Here is a 13,657-nt window from a genome sequence, read left to right on the forward strand (position 1 = left end):
CCTTACCTCAGTAATGAAGGATTTGGCTGTGGCGGGATTCATAACAAGGATGGCTCTCCTAAGAGTGTCTCGATAGCGATTCAATTCCTCTATTCTCATGGTATCAAAGAGAGTGGTGATCATCTTATTGATGTTGTTTTCTACCTTTTGAAGTGCAACATCCATCCCCTGCTGCGATACTCTGTCCAAAAACTCCTGTATTCCACGGATATCTAGGAACATCAAAATCCCATCAAAGTGTGGATTAGAGCAGAGAAGGGAGACAAAAATGATTTCATTTATATCAGAGTAGTTTATTGTTCAACACTGTAGGCTGTCTAAAACTGCTAACCAATTAGCAGGTGATACTTTCAAACATGTTTAAGATTTAGCATGATTTTACTGTGTTTAAGTAAAAATTGCAGAGATTATTACTTTTAAGGTGAATTTCTTTTTCTTCACTGGACATTCTAAACTCTCTCACCTGTGGTAAATGTTAGGCTACGATCCTCTCACTTCCCTAATGCAGTTGTCAGATAAGGAAAGTACACTTCCGATTTTTCCTCAGCATTATGGAAGTGATATCAACTTCAGGTAAAACATGAATATCATTAATGAAATAATTAGAATCGAGATTGATAACATTTATTAAAATAAGGCAACGATATCACGACTACTAGCAAACTTGACATTTACGATCTAAATGGAGAGTTTTGAGAGGTTATCCAAAGGGTCTTGGGTCACGTAGGCCACGAATAAAATAGCTTTTATTTTGTCTGTTTTATAAGAACCACCTCCTTAGCTCAAATTTGGCAAACAGGGGAGGAGATTGCTTTCTTATCAGGAGTTGGTGTGAATCAGTATCACTTAGATATATATATATATGCCCAGAACCAATATGCTTTTAAAATACATGTCCAAAAAAATAATTTCTATGTGAATCTAAATATAAAAAACGAGGACATTGGTAAAACTTCTTTTTATGGCATTTTTTTTCTTTATTGATTAAGGGATTACATATGTGTCCTTATCACCCCATTGCTCCCCTCTCCTCCCCCACTGGTGTCTGTGTCCATTAGTTAAGCTTACATGCATGCATACAAATCCTTTGGTTGATCTCTTTCCCTAACCCCAGCCTCCCCTACGTTCCCTCTGAGGTTTGATGGTCTGTTTGATGCTTCTCTGTTTCTGGATCTGTTTTTGTTCATCAGTTTACGTTGCTCATGATATTCCACAAATGAATGAGATCATGTGATATTTATCTTTTTCTGACTAGCTTATTACTTTTAACACTAAAAATAAATTTAAAAAAATAAATATAAAACAAAATAAAAAAATACACTGAAATGAGTAAATATGCTCAGAAAACACTGTGTGACCAGAGCATAGGCTCCAGATATGTACGCTGTAGGAAATGTTTTGTTCACAGAAATAATGTATCGGTGCAATTTCATATCTTAACTTTGAAGTTTTAAAAATATTTATTGAATATGGGATAGGATGTTGTATACAGGTAATACAATAGTGAATACCTTTTGCCACATTGAGATAGACAATAAACAGGTAAACAACAAATATATACAAATCACATCAGTGCTTGAAGGAAACAGTAAGGGTATCCTGGGAGATAATGCCAGGGCAGGGAGGGGGATCTATTTTAATTTCTCTGGAAAACTGTTTTTCAAACTGTTCGAAAGGATGAGAAGACATCACCTAGACAGAGAGACAGGAAGTGAGGACAACAGCATGGAGAAAATGCCTGAGGGCAGCAAAGAGTTAGAGGTTGAAGGTGAAGGACTCCGTGTGGGTGCAGCCTGGTCAGTGAGGAGGGCAGAGGGAGGTGAAGCTCCCTGTGGAGTGTGGGTCAGACCATGTGGGCCCCCGTGAGACACAGAGAGGTTTTGCTTATTCTAAATACGGTTGTTATCTATTGAAGAATTTCAGTAGAGGATCAAAGGGGATGACAGGCTATGTGTGCAGTATGAAAAGCAGTGTGAGTCTGAGAGTGACTTAAGATAGTCTGACTCAAAAAGAGTTTGTAAGTGATATCCCCTTGATTTAAAACATTCTTACAGTTTTTAGCTTTTATTTTTGAACAAAAAGTAAGTTTTATATGTATAGTTATTGGGACAGAAAAGTGATGTGATAAAATATTGTTAGTATCCTTCTGCTTCCTTATTCTGGAATTCTGGTTATCACTGCCTAATGCAAGTTATTGTAAAAAAAAAAAATTAAAAATCTCTTTTTTGTCCTTTTTATTAATTTATTGGACTGACATGGATTAAAAAAATGTACAGTTTTCAGGTGCACAATTCTAGAACAGATCATCTGTATACTGCATTGTGTGTTCACCACCCCAAGTCGAGTCCCTATCACCATTTATTGCCCCTAGACCCTCATAAATCTATATCCACCCTCCAAACCCTGGGAATCACCGTAAAATATTTCTGATCTCTAAATAAAGAAATATTTTTTTTCATAGATGTCTTATAAGATTATATTAGTGAGGACATGTGTGTGTATATATATGTGTGTGTGTGCCTATCAATCACATGGTGATTACTATTATCCTATATAACAAAAAGGTAATATGCAAATTGAACCTAACAGTGGAAGAACTGGTCGCTATAACGCACTGACCACCAGGGGGCAGATGCTCAATGCAGAAGCTGCCCCCTGGTGGTCAGTGTGTTTCCACAGGGGGTGCTCTGCTCAGCCAGAAGCCAGTTCACCGCTGGCCAGTGCAGCGGAGGTGGCGGGAGCCTCTCCCACCTCTGCAGCAGTGCTAAGAATGTTCAACTCACGGCTTAGGGAAGCGAGCCTAAGCCATTCGTCAGACATCCCCAGAGGGCTCCCAAGCTGCCAGAAGGATGTATGACTGCCAGCTTAGGCCCAATCCCCCAGAGAGTGGGCCTAAACCAGCAGGTGGACATCCACAGAGGGATCCCGGACTGTGAGAGGGATCCCGTCCCCACCCTCCCTCTGTGAGTGTACAAATTTGTGTGCACTGGACCTCTAGTTATTAATAATGGTACATAACTACTTGTTAAGAGTAACCTCCCCTGTCCATTAGGAGAGAATTGCCTAAAATTGAATGATGGCTAGCTACCCAAAATAGCAAGCATAAGGTTTTAGACTCTTGGAATGCAGGAGTTAAATAATAATAGCTTTGCTTCTTTGAAAATAATATCAAACATCCGTGATATGTGGCAGCTGGTAAGAAGAATTTGAACCTATTAGCTGCTCTGTGGAAAATCATTAAAAGAGCACAGGCTTTTGGTATTGTTAATTCATGAACACAGTCAACCATTGCAATTGTTTAACTACATTATCTGTATGCCTATTAGTTAGCAAGAAATGAAAATAAAGGCTACCCAAATAAAAAGGACAATACATGGTGCCTGACCTCAAGGAGCTTCCAGGCCTGTGGGTGTGACTAAGTGTTCCTTATTAATAGCAGTAAATTAAATAGTAGTTTCAGGTCAGTAGGTCTCAGCCATTACTAATTCTATTGACCAGATAATTGTATAACAAGTAGTGGAAGAAAGGTTCATTAACTAAGTTATTAAAAATAAAACTAGGGGGAAAAACGAAGAAGACATTTTTCTGTGCATTATAAAGGAACTGTGGTACCCAGGTTAATGACCTGCCAAAGATGCCCAAGTCTTAATCCCTGGAATCTGAGAATAAGCTAGGTTACCTAGAAAAGTGGAATTAATGCTCCAGATCACATTAAAGTCTTTATCAGGTGAGCTTAAGATGCGGTGAGAGCTTGTATTATTTGGGTGGGTCTAGTGTAATCACTGGGTCTTTAAAACTGGAAGAAGGAAGCAGAGGAGAAGAGTCTGAGGGAGATCTGACTACTGAAGAATTAGTTGACTTTGGGGAAATTTCAGAGAGGCAATGCTGCTGGCTCTGAAGAAGGGGCTATAGAACTGAAACCTACAATATTATTAACCAACGATCCCCAGTTTAATGGAAAAAAGGAAAATAAATACAGGATTATCTAGTAACAAAATAAATAGGAAACATTTTTATAAAAAAGTTAAGAAACATAAATATATGAATACCTTTCCCAATAACTTTTGTTTTCAGTTACTATTTAGTCTAACCCTCTGGAGGGGATGACAACTGAAAAAGGTGTAATTACATTTTAATGTGATTAATGTCAGTAAAAGAAATGAAACAAAGGAATGAAAGCATAGCAGAGTAGCAATCAATTTTGCATTGATCATACCTTATCAATGCAAAAGGAAAATTATTCAGCTTAATTACCGGGTTGTTCTGATGAAAGAAAATAAGATGTGCAATATATCAAAGCAGTTTGTAAACTGCAATTTCTAAGCAATGTATATTTTCATTATCAAGACTTTAGTAACTGTCAAAAGTCCAATTTTCCCTTAGTTTTCTTTTACTATCTTTTTCTATATAAAATATAGAAAACAAGAAAATCTTGATAAAGACTAGCAGTTGGTCTAGTTAGACATAACTTCACAACTTCATATTCTCACAGTTATCAATTTCTCTGACATATCAACTAACCTTTTAGACCACTTCCATGACAACTCTTCAAGAGGCAGTGGCTGATTGAAGCTCAATAATTTACTTTATTAAATTGTATAAAATAATGACAATTCTGATCACTAATATAAGATTAAATTTAATCTTTATATGAACAATGGGCAAGTTGCAGGACATATAAGTACATTTCAAAACTGAGCTCAGAACCAGAAATATGACATCCTATTATTCATTGCAAGTCAATAGTCAGCATCCAAATAAATCCTTTTTGGAATCCAGTCTCTGCTTACTATGTGCTAAGCACTGTGAGAGGTACTTGGAAGAGAATGTTGAGAGAGACAAACACATCCCTGCCCTCAAGGAGCTTGTTATCTACACCCCCTGTTGATAACACACACCCTACTGCAGATAGCAGAATCTTACAATACTACCCATTCTCCAAATTGTAGTGGCAATTTAACTAAATTTAATGGCATTCAAACAGTAATTATCAGTCTCCTTATTGTATTCAAATATCACCTTTAAAATATTAAATATGGTAGAAAAAGAGATTCATCATAAATTATTTATAACTTTGACTTTTTCTCCTCTATGGATCTCTTTTCCTCATTTGAGTAGATTAGGCACATTTAATCATTTTCATCATTTAATGCCTTGAAGACCTCATTTGGAGCAAGAGACCTATATTCAGCCAATCTTGGTGTTTCTGAAATTATGACAGAAGGCAGAGTTTTAAATTAATATTTAAAATCTTGTGACTTTTCTTTCAGAGAAAAAGGAATATGTCATACTGTTGGGTACATAAAATATATAATTGAGAGGAATAAATTTTCCCAACATATGAATAGGAAAGCATACTCTCTAAATGTCTTATTTCCTGAGAAAATAAGGTTTTTAAGCATTGATTTAAAAAATTGTTTAGAAGAACCCTTACTTGAAAAGGAACTTGAGTCTTTATTGATTATTTCCTTGCCATTTGTAGTGTATTTAGAAAACAAAAATAATAAAATATTACATTAGATTTTGAGGTGAATCAGTCCAACAATAGAGGTCCATCATTCAGATTTTCTATTTGATAAGAATTTGTAGGCTTCATCTTAGATCATAGTGTCTCAATATATGCATTATCTTCACAATAATGCTGATCAAGATTATATATACATATATATGTATATATAATCTTGAATATATATATATATATATATATATATATATATATATATATATATATAAAATTTCTTTATTGATTTAGAGAGGAAGGGAGAGGGAGAGGGAGATAGAAACATCAATGATGAGAGAGAATCATTAATCAGCTGCCTCCTGCATGCCCCCTATTGAGGATAGAGCCACAACCGGGCAGGTGCCCTTGGCCAGAATTGAACCTGGGACCCTTCAGTCTGCAGGGGAGCACTCTATCCACTGAGCCAAACTGGCTAGGGCTGATCAACATTTTTTAGGGACATTTTACTGATGAAAAAATCCAAACATATTATTTTTACCTGCTTGACATAATATGCACTAATGCATATAAAATAATTCAGTAAGGTGCTTGGATAAATTATATGACTATTGATGCACATTGAAGTAAAAGTGAGAACTGAAAGTTGGAATGTGGCCAAATGAGTAATAAACGGCTTTAAGTTTGTCTAGAGAGACAGTTAATAATAAAGTCATTCATTAGATAGTTGAAAATACCTTCAGGGCACTGGTAAACATTTTCAATCTATTGAGAGGAATGTGTCCATTTCATGGGCCTTGATTAAACCTACCTCAAAAAGTATGGGATATATTTTATGATTGCTAGGAATGCATTCATGAGGATAGTCATTCAATAGTCATTTCAAAGGGGCCCACTGAATGGAAATTTAATTATAAGAAAAGGGTGACATTCTGAATCCTTAAGGGTAGTATTTAGGTACATCAAATCACTCAATTATGAATTGTTCCTTAATATGATATTACTAAATCAGTGTTTTTAGAATAAGTAACCCATTTAGTATTTCATAAAGTAGGGTTTCTTTTTTGTTTTTATGTGTATGGGTGCCAAAGTACTGTATTCAGCCAATATAGTTATCTATATACACAAAGAAAGAAAGACATATATTTATAATTTTAAATATTTAACATTAAACATTTAATATAATTAAATTTAATATTAAATTAAAGTGTAAAATTAATTAATTTAATTAATACATTTAAATTTAATCTTTAATTTATTTATTTTTTCTTGTGAGTAGGGTTTCCTTCAAATTGGTAAGGGAAGCCCATGTGTCCTTGTATGCCTACCCTTCACTCAAAGAGCCATCATACATTTTAGCTGTGACAGAGAACATGCCATGCCCCTGACCACATTATTTGGTTCAGGGATTAGCATAGGACCCAAACAGGCCCTGAGACTTGATATATGAATATATTTCCATATAGATGATATTTGATATATAGACAAAGAAGGGGAAAAGTTATTGTTTATTATAATAACCTGTAAGGATATGCTGAGAGTAATCAGTGCCATCTGTCTTGCCTTTCAATAAAGCGAATAGTTGAACTGAAGTAGAGATGAGGTTATGTAAGTGGGTATCTCACTACTGTTAAGTTCATGTCTATATGTTATTACCATAATAAGCTGCTTAGATTCATTATTATTATTCATACTAGAGGCCTGGTGCATGAAAATTCATGCACTGGAGGGGGGTATCTCAGCCCAGCTTGCCCCCTCTCTCAGTCTGGGAGCCCTCAGGAGTGGGAGGTGACCTGGCAATCAGGCGAAGGAGATGCCCCCATCATACCTTTGCTGCTGCTGCCACTGCCGGCAGTGCAAGCCTTGGCCGGCCCTGGTTACCTGAGCCTTGGCCTGGCCCTGGGTGGGTGGGAAGCTGCCATCTAAGGCTTGCCTGTGCCTCAGGCTGGTCCTGGGTAGCTGGGGAGGCTGAGGAGACTGGGGACTCCAAAGTCAGGTGTGGGGAGCAGCTGGTCCCACCTGGGGGCAGGCCCAGTTGTGCTGCATGCCTGCCACCCCAGCAGGGCTGAGGGAACTGGGTGCCACCATCTTGTGGCTGTGGGCACCACCATCTTTGAAAGCATGGCAGTCAACTACCATATTCCTATCTTATTGGCAGTGCGTGCCACCATCTTTGTGATGGTGTGATGGTCAATTAGCATATTCCCTATTTATTAGATAGGATTATCCTTCCAGTCTCGATAACTAGATCCATTAAATGAATCTACCAATAGATCCATGCCAATATTAGGCTGGGATCAATATTGTTTCAGGCAAAGGAAATGAAAGAACCCAAGACACTCATTTGATAAAGAGTACTTCAACCTTACTGCTATGTCACTCTAATAAATCAGTTCTATTCAGTTCTCCCAGGCCTGAAATTCATCTTTTCTCTCATCAGCACTTTCAGAACAGAATCCTCCCACTAAACCAATCTATCTGCTTTTATTCTATTTTAAGGACCACCTACTCCTATATAATTTTCTGGTTTCTGTATATTGTCAGTTCCCTGATTCTGGAATCTAGCCATTCACTGGTATATTCAATTAATTACTTTCTTAGATATCTCTGGTAGTGAGACTGCCTAGATTACTGCCAATTGCTTTGAATAACTCTTCCTGAGTATCATATCCCCCCTATTTGACCAAACTTCCTCTCAAAGATTTAGTTGAAAGCTAAGCAAATTGAGAATGATGCAGAATTAAAAGGGTAGGATAATATAATGAGTAATACAATAAAGAGTTAACATAAATTTTTTAGGTTGTGGAAATTATAAGGAAACACAGCAAGGTATAAGTGTTTTTATTTTGATAAAAATGGTATGGGTCTTGCCTCTTGAAGGCACTAAGAGTTTGCAGCAATGAGTAAATATGTCAGTTCATATACTGATACTGAAAAATGAGACTAGATAAGGATAAAGAAATTTAGAAAGATAGAATATCTGAAAAACACATTATGATAAAAATGGGAAATTGCTATTGGTATTTAGGCAGTAGATATTGAAGAGAGTAAATGATATAATATAAAATACTTATTCTAATTCCTGGAAAATAAAATCCTTAGAGGTATTATTTTTAATATTTTTACTGCTGCAAGACTTTCTATTGGATAAGCCATCTGCTATACTTTGTGAAAGCTTGTAGGATTTTGAGAGGCAACAGTCAAGGCAAAGTCCACCCATACAGCCTTGATTATTGCTACTGAAATTAGACACTTTCTTTATAACTCACCACTGGGGTTTAGTTTGCATCATTCATAATACTTACATTATTTTCTCTATTAAGAGAGTCATATAAATATTTTACCTCTTTTTTTTATTGTAAGCTTCTTAAAGGCTGAGACTACATTCTGTAAAACTTTTTTAATCTCACATTTTGCATTGCTCTAAGCAAACGAGCAATGAACATTTGCTGAATGACACATTTTTAAAAGCTCAACACTTTCTAAACTCTTTTCAAGCCTTTTAGAAAATGTTTTGAATCAATCCATTCAAATAAAGTGTCCACATTTCATTTCTCTTTTCATGCATTTACTTAGAATCAAAGACTTGATTCTTCTTTGTTAGGGAATTTAAAGTAGACTTTTATACTCTGCTCTTAATCATAATTGACTGTTTTTGGAAAAAGTGTTTCTCTAATTAACTGGATATGAAAGCTTAATCGTTGTTGTTTTTTAAAGTGTATTTCTCTAAGCAAAATATATCTTCAATAACATTTGGCTCCAGCAGTCTGCCTGAACCCATCCATAGATGATGCTTAATCCATTCATTAATGAAAGCAATTACTAGGAACCAAGATAAAAGTCAAGTGCAAATCCAATGTTTGAACTTAAAATGAGGACACTGATGAATGGATATGTAAATAAACAAAACCCTCTTCAAGGTACAAGGTATTTGGATAGATTGATGTTTATTTTGGACTCACGCCCAGTTCTTTAATAGCAAGATTTGTTGTATCAAAGGGAAATTTTCTTTCACTAACAAGAGTAATATTAAAAATAATTTTAATGATAGAAGCAAGGGAATTTTAAAGAAATTATTAAATTACATAGTAAGTCAGAAGCAAGTTCATCATCAAAGTAAAGAAAACTGATTTTATTTAAAATTATTATTCCTCAAACAAACCCTGCTTCTATCAGTGATGCACCTCACTCCCCCAAAGGACAGGGGAGTTTCACCCATGGGCACTAAGGGGACCCAGTCATACACAGAACTTACAGCATCTTATTTACTAAAAAAAAAAAAAAAAACAGAGGGAAAGAAAATGAGGAATTTCAGATGAATGTAAATTATTCTATGTGACTACAAATTTAGAGTACATTTACAAAAATGTTTGCCTCATTAATAATAAAGATGTATTATTTTAATTCCCTAATGTAACCCATGTAGGGCATAGAAACAAGATAACAAGAGATTTCCACATGGACATTTATATTAAAGAGTAAAATTCTCATTTCAATGATATGAAAATGCCTTTATCCAAAACTCACTTTTCTGTTCCTTATCTTACAGGATTATTTTGATAGGCCTAACTAAAAAAAATCTTTTCTCACCTTAAACAAAGATCTAGGTTTTAAAAACTCATTATTTCAAATTATGTTTTAGCAGAGGTCATAAGAATGCTATTTATGGTTATAAAAATTATATATAGTTTAACTGGAAAAAAACCTGACAGACCCATACTCAGCATATTGGTTCCTTTGGTAGAATGTACTATGTTCAATAAACAATCCTATCAGTGAATTTTGAATTTTATCCAACCCTTACTTTTACTGATGAATCAGTTATTTTAAATTTTCTTTTAGTTTATTTAAATAATTTCAGTCTCTTGGTCTTTGTTTGGTGACCCCTAAATAGCTAGAATTAAGCAATAAAAAGGAAGAATTCCGTGCTGGACACAAAGGAGCGTGCTTCCGGGGGAGTGCCACAGACTTTTGGCTGAAATCTACCCATCAAGCTTAATGTGACTCCGGCTGCCAGAACCCCAGGCGACCTTTGAATATTTAGGGCTAAATGCAGCTACCACTTGCCTTGGTCGCTGGGAGTCCACAGGAGCTCCTATTTGTTGCTCCCCGGATTCCTGCCAACCTCTTTGTGCTCATTTCTATTGATGCCTCTTTCTGGCTGAGTCTCGTGTATCTGTTTCCCAATATTGTTCACAATGCTGAGTAGGTTAAGACAAGAAAACCATTATTTTTAAAATGTTTATTTATTTGCTAGGGAAAATAAGTTGCACTACAGGAGGTAAAATTGTCTTGCTGGGCTGTTTTTTGCTTTTTACAAAACTGTAAAAACTAGACACATCCATACGAATGTAAAAATTGTTCTGAGATTCCCTCTTAAGGCAAATATCTGAGGAAACGCATGTTTCAAACTATATATATCTTGCCAGTCTTTATCACTCTCATTTGATTATATCCATCTTTATTCCCCAAATAACAAAAATAAGGGATAAACTATCTTAAAATATCTCTGGGATCAATTAGAAAACAAGTAGATTACTTCAGAAAAATAAAATAAACAAAAATATCATTAAAAAAAATTTTTTATTGATTTTTTTACAGAGAGGAAGAGAGAGGGATAGAGAGTTAGAAACATTGATGAGAGAGAAACATCAGAAACATTGATCAGCTGCCTCCTGCACACCCCCTACTGGGGATGTGCCTGCAACCAAGGTATATGCCCTTGACCAGAATCAAACCTGGAAACTTTCAGTCTGCAGGCTGATCTCTATCCACTGAGCCAAACAGGTTTCGGTCAAAAATAATATAATTTTTGCTTAATTAAATGCAATTTAAAAATTCTGAGACAAACCATCTTTGCAAATTATGCTAAACTGAGGACAAATGCTTTGTGTTTTACCTTGGAAAGTTAAATGAAGTGTCTCATGCTACTTAGTATTTTGTGAAATTTAATATTGTAAATAATATGCTATGCTAGCTTACATTAAAATTTTAGTGGCCCCCAAAAAGTTAAGTTCTAAGTAGTTATTAAAGTTTTCATAAGGATGTAAGCAAGCTATGTTGGATTTTTTGGAACCAATAAATGGAAATAGCATTTTTTTTTCAGTGTTCCAAGATCTTCCCCAAATAGTCTTTTATTATTAGAGATATAAATGTTTTTGAAAGGGAAAAATATAGTATTATTTTTATGACTTCCTATTATTTGAACAATGAAGATGTATTGGAGTTAGATTTCTTTCAGAAATATATATAGACAGCATTTGGTATAGGCATTTATATTAAAACTAGAAACCCAGTGCATGAAATTCATTCATGGGGGAGGCGGAGACCATGGGGGTGATCTTCAGCCTGCACCCTCTCCAATCTGGGTCCCTCTTGAGGGATGTTCGACAGGATTGGGTCTAAACAGGCAGTAGGTCATCTCCCTTACAATACCTGAATCCTGGCTTCTAACTGCTTCTGCCTGCCAGCCTGATAACCCCCTAACCTCTCCCCTGCCAGCCTGATTGATGCCTAGCTGCTTCCCTGCAGGCTTGATTGTCCCCAACTGCCCTTCCTTGCAGGCCAGGTCCTCCCTAACTGCTCTCCCCTGCCAGCCTGGTCCTCCCAACTGCCCTCCCCTTCAGGCCTGGTCCCCCCCAACTGACCTCCCTTATAGGCCTTGTCCCTCTGCCCTTCCTTGCAGGACTTGTCCATCCTAACTGCCCTCCCTTGCTGGCCATCTTGTGGCAGCCATCATGTGTCCACATGGGGGTGGCCATCTTTGATCACATGGGTGTGGCCATATTGTGTGTTGGAGTGATGGTCAATTTGCATATTACTCTTTTATTAGATAGGACTAGAGGCCCAGTGCATGAAATTTGTGCATGGGTAGGGTTGCTAGGGGCTGTTTGCTGTCAACAAGGCCTCCGTCCCTCAACTGCCTGCTGCTGTTATTGGCTGGGTCTCCCTTTCCTGGCTGCCTGCTGCTTCTGGCCAGAGTGAGGCTGTTGGGGTAGGGTGGTGGGGGGGCTGTGGGCAGTTGGCTGGCTGGCCTCATCCTCTGGTCAAACTCCTGATAGAGGGGAAATTTGCATAATAGGCTTTTATTGTATAGGATTTGACTTAAAGGGATTTAATAGAAATGACTGAACTTTACCTTAAAATTTTTCTTGTTGGTACTAGATTTATTTAGAAGACTCTGACAGGACAAGAAAACTACAAATGACAACGAGTAATCTCCTTGAAGTTTGTTGAGATTTAATAAAGTTGCTTGTCGTACAAATACCACTTACAAAACACACACAAATCACACTTACCATATTCACTGTCATAGAATATGATGAATTTCTGCCAGGCATATTCTGTGATCACTCTCAGGATAACATCATTTAAGTAGACAGGTGGACGAACAGAGAGCGTGTAGTCATCATTCCTGTTGCTGCGGGTGAGTCCACAGCCACTCCTTGGAGTCCCAGCGGTTGCTCGCTGGATGAAGAGGTGGGGGATGTGCATGGCATCTGCCAGAGACTGGAGGGACCCCGCTGATGTGCAGCCAATGGAGCTGACCAGGGCCAAGATGCCTTGATTCATAAGTTCGCAGGCTGCAGGAAAGCACAGCAATATTAGACTGTCAATGAGCTTCATAGGTTTTCTCCTTTTTGAGAAACAGTGAATTAAGCTTATAAGCTATTACACAATTATGTAAATTTTAAAGGAATATTCTACCTGAAGAGATCCTCAAATTACAAAATGCTATTGAAATACAGTTTAAAAATTCTTCCTTTTAGTTATTAAGCCTGTGAAAATTAGTTAGGTTCTGTTAGTCTCAGTTTCATCATCTGTAAAGTGGGTGAATAGCATAAATCTTGCAGGATTATTGCCAGGGTTAGAAACAGTTCAGTGTCTGTTATCTGCCTCTCAGATGATAGGCATTCTATGCTTTTAAAATTGTTCATGTATAATTCAGAGAAAAGGTAATTCCTTACTGAGTACATAATATAAGGTTTTCAAAACGGAGGTAATATGTAAACTGGTGAATGAATGAATGGAGGTGGGGTGTTGAAGGGTTTGAGTAATGATTTCTGGCCTTAGAAAAACAGAGCCCACTGGGATTTAAAACTTTGATAATGCTTTGTCTCTTTTACTAAACTGGTGAATTGAAAATGCTTTTGTCCTTTTTCTTAACAAATTAGAAAACACATAGTCATATCAAATACT

The 13,657-nt window shown here is 36.6% G+C and overlaps 1 protein-coding gene across 1 annotated transcript in view; it reads right to left on the reverse strand.

Annotated features, from left to right (window-relative positions):
- The window catches only part of GRID2 (glutamate ionotropic receptor delta type subunit 2), a 1,250,164-nt gene that overhangs the window by 626,773 nt on the left and 609,734 nt on the right, over nt 1-13,657 (reverse strand). The window contains exons 3-4 of the mRNA XM_084897107.1: nt 12,757-13,041; nt 7-212 (exon numbers count right to left, since the gene is read on the reverse strand). Coding sequence (XP_084753233.1) covers nt 7-212; nt 12,757-13,041 — 491 coding nt within the window. The remainder of the gene's footprint in view (nt 1-6; nt 213-12,756; nt 13,042-13,657) is intronic.

The sequence above is a fragment of the Pipistrellus hanaki genome, assembly GCF_964339955.1.
Source record: "Pipistrellus hanaki genome assembly, chromosome: 1".
NCBI lineage: Eukaryota > Metazoa > Chordata > Mammalia > Chiroptera > Vespertilionidae > Pipistrellus > Pipistrellus hanaki.